The sequence below is a fragment of the Henckelia pumila genome, chromosome 4 (assembly GCF_033568475.1).
Source record: "Henckelia pumila isolate YLH828 chromosome 4, ASM3356847v2, whole genome shotgun sequence".
Lineage (NCBI taxonomy): Eukaryota > Viridiplantae > Streptophyta > Magnoliopsida > Lamiales > Gesneriaceae > Henckelia > Henckelia pumila.
In genome coordinates this window covers 79,237,318-79,259,790 of record NC_133123.1, presented here as the reverse complement: position 1 = coordinate 79,259,790, position 22,473 = coordinate 79,237,318, and the positions used below count along the sequence as shown (strand labels likewise).

Genomic DNA, 22,473 nt, shown 5'->3' with positions numbered 1-22,473 from the left:
TATATATATATATATATATATATATATATATATATATATATGTAATGCTTGTTAATATATGTGCCGCATTTTGTATTAAACTAAAAGTTTTTTGAATCAATATCTTTAATGACTTGTTAATTTATGAGCTGCATTTTTATTACATTAAATTAAATTACATTTCATACTTGATATTCGTGAATACAATGTTTTGCTTATTTAATAAATAAACGTAATAATATAATTTAACTATTCGATGTTAGTTTAACTTGAGTTATTTTTTATCGGTTCATTGGCTGTTTTTTGTCTATAACATTTAATTTATATATATATTTAATTTATTTATTTAATTTTTTGTAAATATAAATATTATATAAAATTGAAATGTCATTTAATTGAGTTGTTTTTATTATATGCAGAATTTGGATTGTATGCTTGAGTGGATTGAGATTATTTTTAGACTTATATATAGTTGAATCATGATTGAATTAATTAATTATTTTCGATCAAATGCATGCATCTATTTGGAAGTGTCTGTGCATGCGATGCACATGAATGAGCATTTAATTTAAGTGTAGTCATTATCTTTTGAATTGGTTGCGTAGAGATGATAAGGATAAGAGATTCATTCTTAATTTATTAAATAATCGAAGACGTTTACTAAACTTCATGGAAAAATAATCTAATTATATCTAGCCCAGAAACTCCAGTGGACTTTCTTCCACAGACCATTTTTTTTTTTTTTTTTGTGTAGAAATAAAAGAAAAAGAAAAGGAAGAAAAGTGAAGAAGAAGAAACGATGAAGGAAGTGACGACAGAATTGGGGCAATAGAAAATACATTTGTGAGAGAAAATTGTAGTAAAAAAATAGTAGTCAATAAAGCATAATTAATAATAGTGAAATAGTAGTCAACAAATCATTAATTGATATGGTTTAACAATGAACGATGGTGTGGACGATAATTGGAAAATAATTAATGAAAAGGTTAATTAGAACAAATTACAATTCAAACTCATATATTTATAGGGGTTATAGATATAGATTGTACTAAGCTTAGTCGCTCATTTTTAGTATTTCTATTATTCTTAGATACCCCATTCGAATGGGCAGGTCTCAGGTTAGACCACGCCAGAGGATCGAGGAGGAGTTGAGGCCGGAGCTGCCGAGTGCTGAGAGATACTTGAGGCAGGTCTCAATTTATTTTTCATTATTTGATCTTCGATCTAATTATATAAATATACTTTATTAATAATAATGATATTAAATTAATTAAAAACATTTTTTAAACCGGAAAAATCTATTTAAAAAATATTTCATAAATATTAAAATAATTTATTTAATATTTGAAATGATATTTCTATTCATTTAAATTGATTGATTGATTTATTTTAATTTTAATATGTATATATTACCATTTATTAAAATTTTATAGTTTATGCAACAATATTATAATATCTAGTGATTCTGGAATTTTTTTAAAAAAATTTAAGTTAATCATGATGCACAAAATATTTAGGATGTAAATATATTTTTAAAGAATTTTCTTTTACATTTTATTCAAAATTGGGTTCAAACCTCAACCAAATATCGTTACTGGGCTTTGGAAATTTGTTTTATTGGGCTTCAATACTGGGGACGTTTTATATAAAATCTGCGGCTAGGGTTTCAAAATCTACCGAACAAGTTCGTCCTCTCTGCGGAGTCTTGAGCCAAATTTCTCCTTTGATCAGGTTATTCGCATTTCTCTTCGATTTGTTTGTTTGTTTGTAATAAATAGTATTTCTCGGATGATCTTTGTTGCATACGCTTTAAATTTTACTTGTGCTTGCTGTTTTGATTTATCTCCGTCCATTGAAACCGAATATCATGAGGAAGGGGAGCAAGATAATGTCTGAATCTGATATTGTGTGTGTTTACGCATCAAAGGATTCCTTTTTTCTCTTGCGGTATATTTATAACCTGCTATTTATGCTTTTTTGAGAGTGTGAATAGCTTCAGTGTTTGTTGGCTATTTGTGTACTAATAAATATAACATTGTATGATTTTAGTAAAGTTTTGTTTTTTTTAGAATGCTACATCTGTGGAGAATCGAATTTCTGATTATTGATGAAAAAAATCGTACTGTTGTTGTTTGAGTAAAGAAGTATTGAGCGTCACTAATTACTGGTTATTCAATATTCATTACTCACTTTCAGCACGAATTCAACTCCTTCTTGGCTTCTGAAGAGAAAATGGAATCCCAAATCAAGCATGCCATAGTGGTGAAGGTGATTGGAAGAACCGGCTCCCGTGGGCAAGTGACCCAAGTGAGAGTCAAGTTTATTGATGATCAGAACCGATTTATCATGAGAAATGTCAAGGGACCTGTTAGAGAGGGTGATGTTCTCACTCTCCTCGAGTCTGAAAGAGAAGCTCGCCGGTTGCGTTGAGCACTCTGTTTTTTTTTGGGTTGACATTGTGATGTGATTGAATTTGGATAATGAGATTCTGCTTTCCAACTCTTTTTCATGAAATCTGTTATAGTTTGCATTTGATTTGGGTTTTTCTCCATATCTATGGCTATCTATGTGCACTCCGTATTTCTTTTTCTTACATATCATGTGTATCTGTTTTCTGAAACTTTAAACTGGGAATTGAAGAATCAAGTAACACCATAAAGATTTGTGTCATCTTTCCTGTTTGACTGCTTGCATTTATTATCTAAGTGTATTTTTTTACCCTTGTTGAGAGCTCATTTTTTCGTATAAGTAGCACAAGGATGTGGATAGCTACATGCTGAGTGGACTGGAATTCAATTATATGAAGCACTTGTATCTTTTTCTATATATTAGCGCAACAAAGATCAACTTGTGAAATGGGTTCTGTCCCCAGCACTTTGAATGTTGTAAATAGTGTTCTTAATCATTGAACATCACATCGAAAAAGATAATCGGTCATGTACAATATATAAACTCGTGCTTGAAAGCCGTGAGTTTTGCAAATTACATTACTTGCGGTTGGCCATGTTGAAAATTATCCAACAGAACAAACGTCGAGGGATCCTGCTAGAGTTTGTAGAGTGGATGATTCGCACTGTCCATCATAAGACAAGTAATCCTCAGGTTGTTTACAAATACTTTCCAGCAACGCAAGAAGTTCAGCAGCTGCAGCCAGAGGATCCTGCCGCATGGTCATAGACTCATAGGTACCGTTCCTTCCTGCATCCCCTTGTGAATTTTTCACAGTTATCTACAAAATCATGAAATATAAGCTTCACCGAAAACCAGAAGAAACGACGAAGATGGCTTCAAAAGTATGCCAAGGTTATTCACCTTATGGTTCAAAAGTTTATCAAATGCGACGAAGACTTCACAATCTCCAGTACCCTGTTCACAATTATTAAAATATGGCGTCAAACGGGCAGGCGTCTGCTAAGGCGCAATACTTGGCCTACCTCAATATATCCTCAGACAGATTTTGGGTCATATTTGAGCTGCAAAAAGTTTTCCTGAGTAATCTCAATCGAGTTCTTTCTCAAAGCACCTTGCACTATCACACCTTCAATGCCATTATTGGAGTGCTAATTCCAAATGGATCATCAAACATTCCAGCATCGAGAACTGTATCCCATAAAAGACATAAATATATATACTTCGACTTAACGTCTTTTGGGCCTGCTATGATTTTATCAGAAATAGTTCATATCATACTTATAGAAATGTTAACCAAATGAGAGCTTAACTAGAGTATTTGCGTCTGATTATCCATCATTAACGTGTTCATGCATCTTTTATAATATATATATATATATATATATATATATATATATATGTATATATATATATGCGTGTGTGTGTGTGTGTTAATTAGAGGTCCAAATTGGAGGCCGCCGTCGGGATCGGCGAAGTGAACCCAGCACATGTCAAGGATGCTGAAACAAAGAGCAACAATAATTCTTTCATCATCTAGTAAGTACTTGCAATTGGTGTCGGTTGATCGATCCGTTAATTATATCCGTTTCACTTTTCGATTATATTTTTTTTCATCTGTCTAAACTATATACATCTATATTTTCTAATTCATTTTTATGTTAATTTTCTTACTCTTTTGTTAATTTACATCTATTAAAATACTTTTCTAATTCATTTGTGTGAAAAATTATTAAAATAAAGTGGGTGCATGGTGAAGTTGGTCCGGCCGAACAAGAAATATGGACCATGCATGCAGGGATGACGGATCCATGAATGAGAGTTAGGGTGGGTTCGAGCTTAGCCAACAAATTTATATCATAAAAAAAAAAAAAGTCATTTGTACTACTCACAAAAAATAAAAATAAAAAATTGTGTTTTTGGTCCTATATATTTTTTAGGATTTTGATCATCTATGTTTTCAAATTTCAATTTTAGTTCGTTATCTTTATTTTTTTGACAACTTTCATCTTTCTTTCGACTTGGCTCTGACATGGAAAAAAATGCAGTACTGGTATGACATTAAAATGTATAGTGTCACATCAGCACTTCCAATAACAAAGACTAAACTTACCAAATAAAATTGAGTGCTTAAAACTGAAATTTGATAATATAAAGAATTAAAATCATAAAATGTTAAATTTGCATGAAAAATGCCATTTTCCTCCCAAAAAAATGAAGTTATGCAATAGAATTAAGATGGGTTAGACTTACGGTGTAAAAATTAAGTTTTATTCGATTAAGTAAAAAAACTTGCATATGTAATAAAAAAAAAATTGGAGCATGCTACAACTTAAAACTGACCTAAGCTAAATTCGTCCTTGCATGCATGAATATATGGTCCCTACGTATAAATGAGCCTCACAATTATTAATTTAATGGGGTGCAACGGCAAATTAAACATATGACGTATATCATGCTTATGCTTGTTTAGGTGACTTTGGAATTGATTGAATGGTAGTTAATATTCTGTAGATCAATTTGAATCGACCCAAATTTTAAAAGTTTATTTTTAACGTACTACTACTACTACTACTACTATTATTATTATTATTATTATTATTATTATTATTATTATTATTATTATTATTTATTTTATTTTATTTATTTATTTATTTATTTATTTTTTTTGGGTGATGTGGAAATTAACTCGCAGCCGCTACCTTTCGATGCGCTCTGGATAAACCCTCGGACTAACGCAATAGTCTGCAAACTATAGTCAGGTAAACCACACTGGACAAGTCATGTGTGACAGACTAGTTCAAGAAGATGTTGGCAGGAGGAATCAAACCTCTGACCTTTGGCTAAGCGTTCATCTACTCCACTAACTTGGACACCCCTCGGAACATTATTATTATTATTATTATTATTATTATAGAGAATTCGAAGAAGCAACAGAAACTTTAAAACAATTTTTTAAAAATTTAATCTGTGGCAATTTTACTTTTAAAAATTAAATGTTCTTGTAAACATATTACCTATATTTGTATAAATATCTTTTTAAAAACTGTTTTAAAGTAGAGAAGACAGCCATTAATTATCCACACACATGCAGTACATGATATATACATGTATCTTGGCGTAAATAGGATGTTCAATATTTAGTTAGGCAAAAATAGGTATTAATTAATGAGTAAAATTTAATTTGGTACAAGAAATATTGGTTAAATGTCAAATTGGTACACGAACTTTTATTAATGGCTTAATTGATACATGTCCGCCGAATTCTGATCAATTTTCGGTGACATTTATGTAAAATATCCAATTTGCCCTTTATTACAAAAAAATGCACATTTTATTTTAATTTTAATTAGATATATTTGTATATTATATTGTATACGTAAAAATTGATTTGATTTAAATTTTTATTTGTACTTAATATTTATTATATTATATAGATTATATATTTCAACGAACTGAATTAGATAAATTATATTAAGGCATACAATATCTAAATAATTGTAAATAAATAAATTGATATCATAGAAATTAAATAAATATTTTTAGCTACAATTTTGATTTTTGTATACATAATTTTCTCGATAATATTTTGAAAAAAAATTTAAATAAATAGTGATTGTGATAAAATATTTTTTAATATTTTAACTATGTAAAAATTTATTGAATATATTATTTTAATAAAAATATTACGTAAGTTCTACTAAAAATTAATTTCAAATTTCAAATTATATTTATAAGAAAAACTCATCAAAATATCAATAAAACTCTATCATAACGTGTCATATGTTTTTTAATCAACAAATAAAAAATTGAAAGTTTATTTAAACACAATAATTTTATAAGAGAACATGATTAATAAAAATTTAAAAGTCGTTCTCGGTTTTTTGACGGATAGAAATGATGAAGCTGGTTTTGAAACTAAAATAATATTATTGTTTTAATTAATTTGTATTATCAAAAGATTATTATACCTTTTTATTCATCATAATTTGGTCAAAATCAAGTGGACATGTACCAATAAAGCTATTAACAAAAGTTTGTGTATCAATTTGACATTTAACCAATATATAGTTCATATACCAAGTTAATTTTTACTCATTAATTAATTAATTAGTGCCACAACTTGGGTTCTTTTGTACTTTTACTTATGATTTTTCGTGGGAGTGCTCGCATAGTTCCATAAATAAATAATAGTAAGTAATATATCTAATATTATGTCAAAAAAAGGATTTAAAGTAGCAAGAATTAATGCAACAGACTATTGTGCTAAACTATTATGTAAAACGACAACATAATGAAACCGATCGAGTGAATCACTCACCATATATATATATACAACCCGGAGCCGATGGATGTGGTGAGAAGCTCAATTTGATCGTACGTTCTCATTCCACTTGTCATGAAAATCGGATAATGGGAAGAGATAATCGCCTAAAAACGCCGCCAAATATACGTACAATATAAAGATTATGATTTTCCCATATATTTTGAAAAAAAATTAAACAAAATAATTAATTGATCTTATCAATATATTGCCCATAATCAGATAGTTTTTTTAATTAGTTAAATTTAGATATTTTTGCATTCACACACTTCATTCAAGTTTTGTTTATCTTTCATTCGGAATAACTTTACCCAAATTCTAACATCATTATATAAATCATATGTCATCCGTATATATTCTAATGGAAGTTAGCATCATTACCCAAATATTAATATATCTCCACACAATAAAGAGTGGAATTTCAGGCATGTTATCTTGATTTTCCCATAGTATCGTGATGGTGCATCTAATCGATATTTAATTAATATTAGATGTAGAGTCCATTAAAAAAATCAATTGAGCGATGTAGTGTATATATATATATATATATATATATATATATAATCTGGGTATTGTGTTAATAATAGCATTTCATTATCGGACAAATTGCGTTTTTGGTCCTATATGTTTGTCACTTTGCGATTTCAGTCTTTTATATTTTTAGATTTTAGTTTTAGTCCGTTATCTTTATTTTTTTTTGACAATTTTAGTCCTTTTTCTGATGTGGCGCTGACGTGGCACCAATTTAGTGCTGATGTGGAGCTGACGTGTACAGTGTCACGTAAGCATTTTCGAATAAAAAAGACCAAAATTGCCAAAAATCGAAACATACAAGACTAAAACTGAAATATGAGAACATAAAGAACCAAAATCGTAAAGTGACAAATATATAGGACCAATTTTGCACTTTTCCCTTTCATTATCTCATAGAGAGATAAGCGCTCCCGAATGTAGCATACAAAAATAATTTGTATTCAATACATTTCACACTATTAATCTTCCTTGCCATGTGCAAAAATTATCACCTACAAGGAATATTTTAAATATAAAAATACATTAAATATAAAATAAAATATTGCTTTGTTTAATTTATTCGTTTGGTTGGTCTAATATATATATATATGAATGCGAGTCTAATAATTTTCTAAGTCAGTAATATAATGGATTAATTTGTATTTAATTGATCAAACTAATAACATGTGCATTATCGTAATTAAATCGCAAATCCTTTTAACAAAAGCAACAAATTTACTCATTGATCATTAATTCCTTTTACATAATATAGAGTTTATAATATTGTGTCAATGATATGTACGTATATGATTCAGTAAGCACAAAACAAAACGGAATAAATCAACTTTATTAAAAATTAAAATATAGCAGCTATGCAGTCAATTTTTTTTTTTTAAAGATATATTTAAAGATCATATTTATTTTATATGAATATTTATTTACGGAGAATTAAAACATGCATATTGATAATGTTTAAGAGTGCATCTAGAAATTACATTTCAGCTTTTATTTTAATTTTGAATTTTTATAAAATTTTATAACAGAAAAGCTGAAAAATACTCTCTATAATTTAATCTCTCACAAACATTATCTTAAATTTACTAGTACTAGGAATATATATAGTAACTACTATGCTTGATTTTTTTTAATGTTTTGTTCTTGTCTTGACGACAATACGTACCGATAAATATATTAAAACACTATATAATGGTGTCCCGTGACATTTGCCAAACATAATGGTGCTATCTAATCAGACATGCATCAACATATTTATAAAATGTTTTAATTTAATTAATATGTAAGATGCATGTAGTAAACCTGATTATATTTATTTATATAGATACAAAGGGAACTTTATTTAGCCCACTTTCGAACGATTTATTTTATATGTCATTAAATTTGATTTTTCAATCAAATGCAAGAAAAATATATTTCTGTATGTATTTTTCTTTTAAAAAAATTCATGTTATATCAAGTCATTGTCTAATTAGTAGATCACCTTTTTTTAAAAATAATTAATTATTTTTCATCAAAAGCTCGTATCCGACATCATATTAGAATTTGTGAGAACTGAGAAGTATGTCATTTTCTAATATTATATTAGTATTAATATTCAAATGAGAAAGAAGTAAATGGGAAAGAAGTAAAATTGCAACTTAATGGGTACAAAAAGAAAATAACAATGTTATATATACTAGTGAAAAATGCACACGTCTTGTGTGTGTTAAAAGATGAGTTTTTTTTATGTGAAAGGTGGAGTGAGAGGTTTTTAACTTTTTATTGGGGTTGTGGGTAAAAAATGTAATTATGAACTAGTAAAATGATGCACACGCATTGCGTGTGTACAATAACAATCAACATGATTTTATAAGATAAATTATATTTTAGATGAGAGAAATTATAGTGGGGAGTGAGGAGTGGTAGTGGGAAGTGGGGAGTGGGGAGCCTATATGTGAAAGAAGAAATGAAAAAGGAGGGGTAAAATAGGAAAGAAAAAATGGTGTCCTCAAAAAACAGTTTCTCTAACATGCTCAAATATTATATAATTGTAGAGATAACAACAAAAAAAAAAAAGCGAAGGAGTGGCAAAAATGGAAACAAAAAATGGTGTCAACACATAAGCGGTTTTTCTAGGTGTCTAAACTATTATAATATAGTATATATATATATATATATACATATATAAAATTATAAAATTATTATTCTAGAAATTTTAAAAGAATAATTTCATATATAAAAGTCTAATGGTAGCCCCGAAATTGAAGAGTGGCTGCCAATGCCATTACCGCAAAATCCATCTTCTTTCTTTGGGCACCTTAAACTTGAACATGGCGGACCTGCGATTTTGCGTGATTGATGATATAACATACATTGTTCATTGCTTTAGCTCAAAAATATTTTTGTAGAGAGTGCTCACATATCATGGTCCTTGCAATCTCTACAAGTATCATATTTTTCCTCTCAACGACACCGTTTTGTTGAGGAGTCCTAGGACAAGAAAAATTGTGACCGATGCGTTTTTCTTCACAAAAATTTGTAAAATTTTCATTTTGAAATTCAGTTTCGTGGTCACTACAGATCTGTTTTATTGAAAGGTTTTCTCATTTTCAACACGTTTGACAAAAGTTTTGAAATAATCAAAGACATCATTTTTATGGGCTAAAAACAATGTTCACGTGAAACGTGAGAAATCATCCACAATGACAAATGCATAAAGTTTTCCTCCTAGACTAGCATTCTTTGAGGGACCACATAGATCTAGATGGAGAAGTTCAAGGGGCATAGAAGTTGATACCAAATTTTTTGCTTTTAAAAGATTCTTGTGCGTTTGTCAAGCTGACACGCACACAAACATAATCTAATTTCAAATTGAGTTTTGACATATCGACAACTAGATCAAGTTTAAAAAGCTTTTCAATGATACTAGGACTAACATGACCTAATCGTCTATGCCAAAGAATGTTGTCATCAACATTCAAGGATACAAGGCTTTTTATATTTGACAAAGCTAAATTATTAAAGAAATCTTGTAAACATTTTCACTTCTATATCCTTTGAAATTTATGGACTTGTCAGTTGTGAGTGATATAGTACAGTGTTGGAGAGTGAATTTGACTTCATAACTTCTATCGCACAATTGAATTATGCTTAGTAGATTATGCTTAAGTTCTTTCACTAGGAGTACATAATCAATCAAGCAGGATTTAGATATACCTATTGAGCCGAATCCTTCAATTACTCCTTTGTTGTTGTCTCCAAAGGTGACAGTTCCTTTCTCATTTGGTTTAACCAATTGGAGTAACTCTTTGTTTCCCGTCATATGTCTAGAACATCCACTGTCTAGATACAAAATACTAGGAAGAACATTTTTCCTATTTCCCTGCAAGAATTATTTTTGGTACCCTTTAGTTATTTTGGGTCCACAGAAGTTAAAAAATAGAAATATAAAATAGATTTTAAAAGTTCAGTCTCTCATCGCAACATCATCGACACTTTTCAAGAGTGCTCCCAGTAGATAGGTAGGGCTAAGGCCACTTTAAAAACCTATTTTCTAGACATAGAAACGTTCATTAGGGAGACCAGTCGCAAGTCAAGGCATTTTAAACCGGTCTATGAAGAACTCCCTTAGATCATGTTCCCATAATGCTAACTCATGAGTTGTTAAGAACTCTTAGGACTCCATTTCATATAGCTCTTTTTATCATATTGAAATTTAAGAGATCTACATTTATTTCTACCATGGCCAATTTTACAGCAGTATGTGCATGCAGGGGGTGATATCATTTTACCTTTGGCTATGAGACTAGAAAAATCAATAGATTTACTTCCATATCTTAAGCAACCTTTATCAAAGCTACAACCTTGCATGCATAAAAGATTATTTAATTTGCTACTACTAACATTAAATTTATCAAAAGATTTTTCTAGTTGAGCAACAACATTCCTTAGTCTAAGGTTTTCATGCTCCTTAATATCTAATTCATTTTTCAGATTTTTCTTTTCTTTCTTAAGTGATTTAGCTATATCAAACATATGTTTATATGCATGTAATAACTCATCATAAGAAGGTACCTCATCATCGTCGTCGGAGACAATGTCATCATCCTTTGTCAGGAGGCAGATGTTGGCTTCCTCCTCATCATCGTCACTATCGCTCCACGTAGCTATTAGGGCTTTCTTTTTCCCTTTGTAAATCTTCTTTTTGAGAGGACACTCATTTGCATAGTGTCCTTGTTGTTGAGAATTGTAGCACGTCACTTCCTTTTCAATCTTCTTGTCCCTTTTTAAGTTGTTACCTCGCATGAATCTCTTGAATTTTCTTGCGAATAGAGCCATATCATCATCATCATCATCTTCTTTGATTTGAGTGGTCAGGGTTATTCCTTTGGCTTTGATCTTATCATCTTCTTTCTTGTTTTCCCTTCTTGTAGCTTCTTCTAATTCATGGGTTTTTAATGTCCCATGAAGCTGATCGATATCTGACAAGAGTCATTTTATGTGTTTTATTGCATCGTTTTGCATTTGTTTTGCATTCATTTTGAATGATTTCATTTTGTTAAGGTCATTCATGTTTAGTTTTTGCATATTTGTTTTATTTGGATGACTCCTCATGATTTTTGGTTGGTTGTAGGCAAAATATGGAGAAAAGGAAGAGTTTGAGCACGGAGAAGTGACACGAGTAGGAATCACAAAATATTAATGGTCCAAAATTTATTTTTGACCTTAGATTGATTCAAATCCAATCTCCACCGTTCAGATTGTATTTTAGGATGTTTTAAAGATGCTGTCAAAATTTTAGCTCAATCCGACGGTTAGAACTCAAGCAATGAATTTTACAAAATTGTTGCGCGCTGGAAAAAACAGGGCCGCGCGCGGGCGGCCATTTATTACCGCGCTGTCGCACCTGTATTTGAAATTTTATTCCAGAACAGAAACCCAGCGCGTGAGCTGAACTTTTTTACTGCTCGAGCGCCCTCGCAAAGTTGGAAATTTTATTTTCTCGGGTGTTTTGCATGGAAGGAACTCTTGGGCACTATAAATAGGTAAAATTATGACGTTTTAAGGGTTCAAAACATCACACGCAGTCAAGAAAAAGAGGCGGCCATCAAGAGAGCAGAAAAGGGAGAAGAACGTGAAGAACTCAAGAACCGCAAACACTAGTTTTCTCTTTTCCTTTTTTTTTATTTGTTGGGATTTAGGAGACCCTACCCCCAAAACTATGTTTTGATTTATTCTTGAAGATTGAATTTGGTTTTTAAGCGTTCTTGATTATATTATTGTGTTTATTAAAATTTTGGAGATTGATCATCTTCTTATTGATTTTATATGTTATAATTGATACCGAGAGGAGATTTTATGACATGATAGGGTAATATAATCTATGGATCTACAACTTGCATAGAGATATGAGGTTGGATACATGTTGATAGTCATAGTCCACCAGGGTGAAAGCTAGAGGATTCCACAAATCGTTAATGCAATTGCAGTTGTTAAATAACACAAGGAGACTTGGTTATTACAATTCGTTAATTAGATTAATATAGCTCGAGAGAGTATATTGATAGATTAGGGAATTCCGTCAAAAGCATGACTTGAAAATTAATATTCAATCATTAGAGAAGAAAAGGGGTAGGTGAACCGAGATCCTAACAATCGTTTATTTATTTTCTGAACTTATTTTTTTTTCTCTTTTGTTTCATCCTTTTATTTTAGTTTATTAATTTTTTTTCTCTTTATCGTTATAATTAACTAAGAATATACTTGAGTAATTTTGTCATAAATCAATCTCTGTGGGACGATACTCGTACTTTCGTGCACTTGCGATTTATTCGAGCTTAATTGATAGACATATTTGAGTTGATTTTCTGTGATAGTATTTGCTCGATCAATATCATAGGAGGCGGCATCACCTTTATTGGATTCTATGATTGTTGTTCTTTTGGCATCCCACTCCTTCGGTAGTGCATGGAGTTCTCTCCTCCAAACTTTCTTAGATGGATATTGCTCCCCGAGTTGAGCTAGCTTATTGATGATTTGAGTGAGACTATGGAACATTGTATCAACATCTTCTTTAGACTCCATCTAAAATGTCTCATATTTGAGTTGCAAGAGACGATCTTTGTCTCCTTGACTTGGTTGGTGCCCTCGTGGAATATTTCGAATTTGTCCCAAATCTCTTTTGTGGAGGAGCACATAGAGATCCATGTGTACTCGTTCATATATAAGGCACAATGCAAAATATTCATAACTTTAGCATTTTGAGAGATTAATCGCATGTCCTCTTTTGAAAATTCATCAATTCCTTTCGTAACTTCATTCACATCCACTATTTTCATAGGTGTATAGGGACCTTTCACCTTTACTTTCCAAAGTTCGTAATCTATGGATTGGATGTATAGAGACATTCTATTTTTTCAATATCCATAGTTTATACCGTTGAAGATAGGAGGACGATTGGTTGATTGCCCTTGAGCATAATCACTCGCTAGATTTTCTATAGATCCTTTTGAAAAAATTTTAAAAACATGGCTCTGATACCACTTGTTAGAACCTAATGGGAAGATATTTAGGTTCTATTGGAAACTTTAGCAATTTAAAGAAATTTTGCAAGTACGCAAGCGGAAGACTTAAAGAAATAAAAAAATAAATGCAGTAAATAAATGCGATAAGCAAATAAAGCAGTAATAAGATAGGATATGTTTATGGAAGTTCGATGATAAATCGTCTACGTCTCCCCTTCTAGGTTAAGGTCGATTAATCAAGGATCCACTTGCACTTCAAACGTCTTGGCCTTGATGGCTCCAAGGATAGCCCTACAACAATAACACGATCACCGTGTCTCTTGGCTTTATGGGTGGGTTTTTGGTATACCGTATAAAAAATATTGCTATGAAAAAATTCATATCGGTACCGATATGGAAATTCTGAAATTTTTGTATAGAAAAAATTCATACTCATACCGTATAGATACCGAAAAAAATTTTGATATACCGAAAAAATATCTATATATCGAAAAATTTTTGGTACGGTATCCCAAAAAGTTGGTATTTTGGTTTGGTATCCCAGCCCTACTTGGCCTTTAGGTCTCCAAGGATAGCCTTACAACTTGAAACAACTCGGGTTTTTCACTCGAGTAAATACAACAACAATTTTCAAGCACTTATACAACTCGATACAAATGTAGATTGAGGAACTTGAAATTTAAGCTTGAATGCTTGAGAAATTGCTTTGAAAGGATGAGAGACTCGAGTGGATTGGGATACACCAAATGGCCTCGGAATGCCTCTATTTATAGTTGCAAATTTGGGTGAGATCGTTGCATCCATTTGGCCTTCGTTGCTTCCTTTTTGCACTTTTCAAATTTGAATTATTTCTGTGCCAGTGCAGATCGTTGCGTCCGTTTCAGAGATCGTTGCGTCCGTTCGGCGTAATACACTTTTGGTCGGATTAATTTCTTCCTTAATTTTTGGATCTTGTAACTGGAAATGAACGTTGCGTCCGTTTGTGAGTTGGTTGCGTCCGTTCGGCATCTTACTCACTTTGTCGAACTGATTCCTTCCGTGATTTCTGTAATTTGTTTAGGTACAAACGTTGCGTCCGAACTTGACTTTGTTGCATCTGTTCTTTAAGTATTAGGAGACTTCAGAAACTCATTCTTAGCTACGAAATAAGTTTCAAGATTTTATTTGTCAATGAAAAACTAATCTTCAAAGTCTCATTGAAAATGATTATTAATAATAACCTAGTTTTGTAATTATCAAAACAAGATAAGTTATCGCATTAAAAACATTAATCTCATCTCCGAGATTTGTATGCGTTTAAGGCGTAACATTTTTAATCTTGCTGAGTTTTTGGACTCACTATACTTGAATGGTGCAGTTGGATTAGCAGTTTTGATTTAAAAGAATTGATAGATTGGCTGAAGATTCCAAGATGCGATAACGTTGCATGGCACTGCAGTTCCATAGCTCTGACGTTTTAAAGAATAGGAGATTTTCATATGTTTATTATGATTATGCTGTTAAATTTTTTATGTTAAGTCATTCAAGATCCAGATTTTTGTATTTTCATTGTCAGTATTTTAAATGTTGAGTTTTGAGGATTTCAAATGTTTAGTCTTTTAAGTGTTCATTTCAGTTTGATATTTTTGTGAGGATTCCTCGATTATTTTCGAATGTATTTTATGTAAGTAGTTTGTTTATTTTAGCTCACATTTCCGATCCTCTTAAGATGTTAATAGTAGTTTTTGACGTGCCGTATTTTAGTTCTTCTTGACGGTAGGGTTGCATCCGTGTTTCAACTATTTTGTGCGTGATAGAGTCACTAAATTATATTGTTATTATTTAAATTTTGAATTTCTTTTCGAGTTAGCGTGATGCACTTTATGAATTGTTTAAACTTTTGAAAAATTTTCCCACATTTTTTCGCATCTAATTTTGAAAATGTTGAAATACGGGACCTCACGGTTGTTATCAGAGCGATTGGCTCAGGGTGTTAGTTCGTGCATGCAATCCTTGGGAAGGAATGATTTATTGTTCGGATGTATTGACTGAGATTGATATTATTTTCCTGTTTGGGTTAATAGGATGGCTTTACTTTACTGAAACTAGGTGATTTTTTTTTGAGATATAAGTCAATCTGCTTTGGATTATATTAATCTGGTTAATGAGATTCCGGGTTAGCATAGAATTGTTTGATGAGATTTTTACCTATGCGTATTAGGACTAAGACGATTTTTTTTTTTTTTTTTGGAGAATTCACTTACATTATATGGAATGTAGTAGGATGGTTGATTGTCCTCTTGAATTCCTTGGTTGTATGAGATTTGTACGTCGATAAATATTTTTTTTGGTTTTGTTGCTCTAAAATCTATGAAGAATGATTAAGAATGATTGTGGAATTAGTTTAGATAAGGAACAAAGTTGATATGTGTTGTTATTTTTTAGGTTCACATGGTTAAGTTTGCTAAGTTAAGTTTATTATAGGAGTTGATGTTTTAATTTCTATGCTTAATCGGAAAAAAAAATTGGGAAAATAAGGTTGGCTTGCGGATGTTTGAGGATAGATAAGTGGAGTGTATAATCATATTTAATCAGTCAAGTTGTGGTATAATGCGATTTTTGTATTTGGAGAGATAAACATTAGAGTTCATTTTATGTATAAATTGGTGTAAGCATGTGGTTTTGCATTCATTATAGTACTAAGAACTGTATAAAAATGTCAAATTTGGTTACAGTGGGACATAAGTAACTTATAATAATTCTCTTTACGAAGTGTTTAGCAACGAAAGTTTATAAATGTAGGATTGATTGAGATGAAAAAGACATGTGTGAAGGATAAATATTTTGTTTTATCAGAGTGCGCAACAGAAACATGACTTTTGGGATACTGAAAATTTGGGAACTAGATGTATACACATGATTTTAGTATATTATATTTTTGAAAGACTTCGTTATTAGAGTTTGATCAGTCAAATTTTGAGGACGAAATTATTCTTAAGGAGGGTAGATTGTAACGCTTGGAAATTCCATAAATTCAGTCGAAGTATTATTAGGATTTTTTAAATTAAATTTAAATGATTTTATTTTATTTATTTATGATTTAAAGGTTATTTTTAATTAAATGTCATTAGGTGATGTTTTAATGATTTAAAAGTTTGTGGCTGCAAATAATGGACCGACTTCAAAGCTCATTAGAAACAAATTATTTGAGCGTGTAACTATTATTTCTCCAAAGAATTTCTTCTCACCCTAGTCACCGCCTCTCCCTCTCCTCTTCTCAATCTCCATCTCCGTCTTACCTCACTTTGTGCAGCTTTCGTATTTTGCTCATATCTCCTTCGTCCGGAATCCAAACTTTGATTCGTTTGATGGGTTTCTACCATGAATCATGAATCACTTTTTTTGGTGAAATTTTCTACCTAGATCGAAGCCTTTTTGTAAGTTTTTTATGCACTTGTTTCCTATTGCATTTCTTCCTTTATTTTTGCCTTCGATTTTTGGTGTTTCCTCACCATGTAAAGGTGTTATTTTGAGCTTAGGAACAACTGAACAATTTTTGGGATTTCGTCTTCCTTCGACTGTCTTTTATCATGTCTCAATTCCGTTTGAGTGAGGCTAGATCTCTACAAGTCCAAATTGATTTTCATTCTTCGAAGAACAAAGGCAAGTGCAAGTTTTTAATATTTTATAACCCGTTCAAGAGTATAAATATTTTGATATGAAAATATATGTTGATGTGCATGTTTTAATGATTTTATGATTTTGAAAAAGCATAAAATTATGAGTATGAAGTTATGAATTTTTGTAACCGTGAAAAGTGGATTGTTCTTGACAAGTCTTGAATAATGGTTTGAGAAGTCTAATATTTTGAAGTTTTGATGTGTTCTTGAAGTATTGATGAAAGTTTATTCAAGTTTTGTAACATGAAAAGTATGAGTTTTTAGATTTTTACAGAGTTGAGTTAGTGTTGAGGTATTTTTGGATTGATTTGATTTGAAGCAAAGTTGTTCAAATTGTAGCATTTCTATTGATCCAAATCTTTGTAAAACTTGATTTTTTTGAAGTGTTCAATCAAGTTTTAAAGTTTGTAATTGAAGGATGAGTTTTGAATGAGTTTAGAGTAAAGTTTCTTTCATTTTCGCAGAAAAATATTGCAGGACGCGGACCCTAGAAGGCCCTCCGGGTCAAGGTCTGTGTGCCTTCGACTTTTGAGACTTATTGCACGGACCAAGGCACGGAGGTGGCACATGGTCCGTGTCGAGGTCCGGATAAGGGTTTTTGTGGTAGTCTGGGTGGTTTTAACAAATTTCTACACTGACATAGTTTAGTAGAACAAGCATAACATTTTACTGAAAAATTCAATTGGGGTAAAACTAGCATAATTTTAAAGCCAAAACAAATATCTACAACTTTCATGTTTATCATTGTTCCAAATTCAGGACGAAAAATATAGTTTGAGAGCGTGCAAATGGCCACATCTGCGCAGGAATAGCGCGCCCGCGTCTGAGAAGTGATGCCCCGAGCATTACCTTCAAATTTAAGTTTTTAAAATGTTATTTTAGTCCTAAATTTATGGTTATGATCTATTAAGACTTCTATAAGTTATTTAAGAGTTTCTATGCAAAAAGTTTCAAATTTTACGTCAAGAACGTAAAGAACTATTTGCGTGGACCGATTACGTTATTTGATGCATGTACATGTCTAAGTTTCATTCATGAAACCTATGTTCAATGTGAAAGTATGATTTTATTATCTATGATATGCATGAAGTTATCGAGTAAAGATTTATGTTAATAAATGAAAATTTAAGACGAAAATTACGATGTTTCAATGATGCTTCATAATGACTAGCGATCGGGGCACACGCGCTGCATGTGTGAAATGATTAAAGTTTAATATATATTTTAATATAACAGGATGAGGTATTTATTAAAATACTGTGTGTGATATCTATTCATATTAAATATACTCATTGGTGTACTACACAATATTTTTGTATACAATAATTGTATTAAAGTCAATATCATCATCAATATGGAAACTTAGAGAAGTCATAAATGATTTAAATGGAATATCTACCACTATTTTTTAAAAAAATATATAGAAAGAATAAAGCATTCACCTACACCTTCACATTGAAGCATGTTTCCTTTACCTAATTTCACTTATTTTTAAAAACTAAATATACATCTTTTACATGTATTATGTATCTCATTAGAAACATGAGTTATAATTATTTGAATCAACTGGTCCTAACTTGAATTCTTACTTGCGACGTTTGTAAAACTGCAAGAATAACATTTATAAACTGAGAAAATATTCTATTACATTAAAGAAATATTCAGTAAGAATATGGCAGGTCTGATTTTTTCCTATAATATGAAACATAAATAAGATTAAAAATGAGATGAAGAAGTATAAAGTTAAATAAAATATCAAGTGCATTTGAAGGGTTCAGTTCAATCTAGCACATGCGTATTACCACAATGATAGATCAAATATCTCATGATTTGACACGTCAATAATATATAATTAATTACGCCTATGTGTAAAAATAGGCGCCATTGGATATATGATTTGGGTATTACCCATGTGCTAGGATCTCATTATCCCATTTGAAATTTAAATTTTGAAATTAACGGATGAGAATCGCAAGAGATAAGAACAAATTTGGTCACAAAATATGGGAAAACAATATGCAAATTGATAATGACAAAAATGTAAATATTTTGCAAAATAAAACATAAATTATATCCATGATTTAAAATTTAAACCGATTGATAAATCAAAATAGATTTGTTCCTACTCTTATGATTCTCACTCCTAATTTTAAATTTGAAGTAATTTTAAAATTTTAAACCTCAAACAGATTGAGTGAGAGTCTAAAATGGAAAAAAAAAAATCTATAACATACAAATTTTTTGGGAAAAAAATTTAAAATACTAAACATTTTTTTAAATGGTTGAAACAAAAAAGAATTGTTACTGGAGAAAAATAGATATGCAATTGAAAATGCGCAAATTGAAAAATTAATGTAGTTAGTGTGAATAACATGTGATTATTATAGATTTGTTCCGATTTATTATGATTCTCACTCTTAACTTTCAAATTTTAAACCTGAAACGCATATTAAGTAGAAGTCTAAAATAAAAATTAAATAATAATCATAATCATAAAAAATTATAATAATAACTAATGAAAATTTTGAAAAGATCAATTTAAAACATTAAATATTTGTCTAAAAGCTTGAAAAAAAATGAATTTAACGAACAGAATAGCTACGTGGAAAGTATGAATGAGCATATTAAAATCATTTCACTAAATTAAATGAATTTGAAGAACAAAATATAGATAACACTTGTGAGTTAAAATTTAAACTGTTTGCGAAAGAATCGGAATAGATTTGAAACGACATTGATTTCTAGGCATTCCAATATTTTATATTTTATTTTGGACTTTGATTTATTTATTTATCTTATTATCATGAAAACAACCGAATGAAATGCAATAGAAGTTCTGATCTCTGAAAAAACTGAGTATCGCATAAAGACGAATTGAATAATTAAAATACAATGCCTAAAAAATTTAGTCTAATGAACAAATCCCATGAAAAGAATCCCAGAATAAGCAATCACCATTATCATTTTCAGAAAAAACGAAACATGCACAACATAACATTGGGATCATATCAAACATTAGATGGAGAATAATTTTTTTTAAAAAAACAATATACACCAAAGAATGGGGCAATTGCAAACACGATAAGGAGAATAATTTTGATTTCAGCTTAAGAACACGTAAGAAATAAAATATTTATAAAATAAGATGTAATATTTAATCATCTTCTGCTACTTTTCTAATGATATATAGGGCAAGGGCAAAGAGATTTAAATATAATAAATAAGAAAATCATAAAGTATTTGCTAACCGATTTTTCAATGGCTCGTTTGTGCATAGGTTCCTAAGATAGCTAGCGTATAGTTTGAAGATTCTGCATCAAGCGCCCCATAAAGCAAGACAATTCCTGGAGAAGAAAAAATGAGCTATTTTTTAACTTTTAAAACTGAATCACTTTAAAATAGTATAGATTTAGTATTAGTATCGCATCAACCTTATAACAAATACTTGCTAAGACATAAAAAAAATTCACTGTGAAAAACAAATCTCATCGACCTCATAACAAACACTTGGCAGCACATATTTACTCCAACAAACGCACAATAAAGACAGAATAAATCAAAACTCTCAGCACAATGAATTAACATCATCAACCTTGTTCTAATAAACCTCATCAACCTCATTCATAGAATGTATTAAATCCAACAATCGCACGATTAAAAAAGAGCGAATAAATTCTTGGCACGATGAAAACAGAACAAATCAGAACTTGTGGTACCACATATTGAATCAACACTTTCATTTTCCACCAAATCTGAGATAAAAACAATCTATAATCTTTGAAACTGCACAAAAATATTAGAAATCTGGCGTTAACTTACTTTGTTTCGTTTGATTAATAGTCATAGTGATTTGAATACTTGGTAAAGCACATCAACATGTCATGCGATCAGGATTCATAAGAAAAACAGTTATGGTGGCTTAAACAACAATTTGGTCAATTCACGGCACTACATTTCGAGAACTTAAATGAAAAAACCAATCCAACTTAAAAATCAGTACATAAAAACATATATTTCGAGTAATGCAAAAAACCATCCAACATAAAAATCAGTTACATTTCGAGCACCTAAATTCAAAAACCCATCCAATATAAAACTCAGTTTAAAAAATATATGGAAGAACCGATTGAGCAAAAATTTCAAACAAACGAATTGGGGTGAAAAAGAGGCAAAAAATAATGTATTAATTACCAGGTCCTTCATTCATTTGCATCGGCCACCATAGCTCATGATTACTAATTCCAGATCACGGACAACGCTGATGAGGGATGGAAGATGGAATATTAGAAGACATTTAATCAAAACAACAACTATAGAATTGATAAGAAGAAAAAATACCAATTTCAGTACAAACCCTCGGTTAATTTGAAGGTCGCGGGCAGAAGAATGAAATTGGAAGAAACATGGAGAATCAAAGCATGGAGAAGTGTGGAGAAGAAACTCTCGATGTATATTAAGGTATCTGGAGAGAACGTGAGAAAGTTGGAGTGAGAAGAGTGCGGATAAAAAAACAGATATTTTGGAGGAAAACTGTAAAATGTAGAAGAACTGTGAAGGAGGGGGTAAAAATGGAAACAAAAATGGTGTCCTCAAATAAACGGTTTCTATAGGTGTAAAAATGGAAACAAAAATGGTGTCCTCAAATAAACGGTTTCTATAGGTATCTCAACTATTATAATATAATAGAGATAATAGAGATATGATGAAATGATAAGTTATGATGAAATGAAAGATAATGAAGCATACCTTCAAAAAAAAAGATAATTAAGCATGAATGAATAATGTTTTAATGAAACATGATGATATGATACGATACATGAAAAATATTTTTGATGATTTATGCGTTTTGTTGTGATTATACGGGGTATACACTTCGGGATGAGCTCCGGAGCGGCTATCCAAACATGGCTCAGGGGATGGTTATACGGGGTATACACTTCGGGATGAGCTTCGGAGCGACTATCCAAAAAATGAAAGTTTATGAGCGTAATGTTATATGCTTGTTGTACGTACAACATGAAATTATGAATGACTCATTATGAAGGTTACCACAATACACATATTTCAT

The 22,473-nt window shown here is 30.7% G+C and overlaps 2 protein-coding genes across 5 annotated transcripts; one reads left to right on the top strand and one right to left on the bottom strand.

Moving 5' to 3' along the window:
• Positions 1-1,652: 1,652 nt before the first annotated feature.
• LOC140866923 (small ribosomal subunit protein eS28x) lies at positions 1,653-2,524 on the top strand. Of its 2 annotated transcripts, none has more exons than XM_073271987.1 (2): positions 1,653-1,710; positions 2,176-2,524. In XM_073271987.1, the coding sequence occupies exon 2, from the start codon at positions 2,212-2,214 to the stop codon at positions 2,407-2,409; it is 198 nt and encodes a 65-aa protein (XP_073128088.1). In that variant the 5' UTR covers positions 1,653-1,710; positions 2,176-2,211; the 3' UTR covers positions 2,410-2,524. The 2 variants fall into 2 exon arrangements, with proteins under 2 accessions (XP_073128088.1, XP_073128089.1); XM_073271988.1 differs by having other exon boundaries at positions 1,680-1,710; positions 2,207-2,524.
• Positions 2,525-9,431: 6,907 nt separating this feature from the next.
• LOC140860291 (uncharacterized) lies at positions 9,432-21,920 on the bottom strand. 3 transcript variants are annotated; one of them, XM_073263232.1, is made up of 6 exons: positions 21,744-21,920; positions 21,597-21,663; positions 20,654-20,749; positions 11,297-14,847; positions 10,439-10,604; positions 9,432-9,561 (listed from the first exon to the last, which is right to left on the bottom strand). In XM_073263232.1, the coding sequence occupies exons 4-6, from the start codon at positions 11,558-11,560 to the stop codon at positions 9,452-9,454; spliced, it is 540 nt and encodes a 179-aa protein (XP_073119333.1). In that variant the 5' UTR covers positions 11,561-14,847; positions 20,654-20,749; positions 21,597-21,663; positions 21,744-21,920; the 3' UTR covers positions 9,432-9,451. The 3 variants fall into 3 exon arrangements, 1 of the variants encoding a protein (XP_073119333.1); XR_012143669.1 differs by lacking the exons at positions 9,432-9,561; positions 10,439-10,604; positions 11,297-14,847 and adding an exon at positions 14,869-18,254; XR_012143668.1 differs by lacking the exons at positions 9,432-9,561; positions 10,439-10,604; positions 11,297-14,847 and adding an exon at positions 18,262-19,011.
• Positions 21,921-22,473: the final 553 nt, after the last annotated feature.

Coding starts and splice junctions, on each gene's coding strand:
- LOC140866923 (XM_073271987.1), top strand. CDS start 2,212: ATGGAATCCCAAATCAAGCATGCCATAGTGGTGAAGGTGATTGGAAGA.
- LOC140860291 (XM_073263232.1), bottom strand. CDS start 11,560: ATGGCTCTATTCGCAAGAAAATTCAAGAGATTCATGCGAGGTAACAAC. Junction 10,605..11,296: donor TCTCCGACGACGATGATGAG/GTACCTTCTTAT, acceptor TAATTCTTGCAG/GGAAATAGGAAAAATGTTCT. Junction 9,562..10,438: donor TGAAGGATTCGGCTCAATAG/GTATATCTAAAT, acceptor GCAAAATCGCAG/GTCCGCCATGTTCAAGTTTA.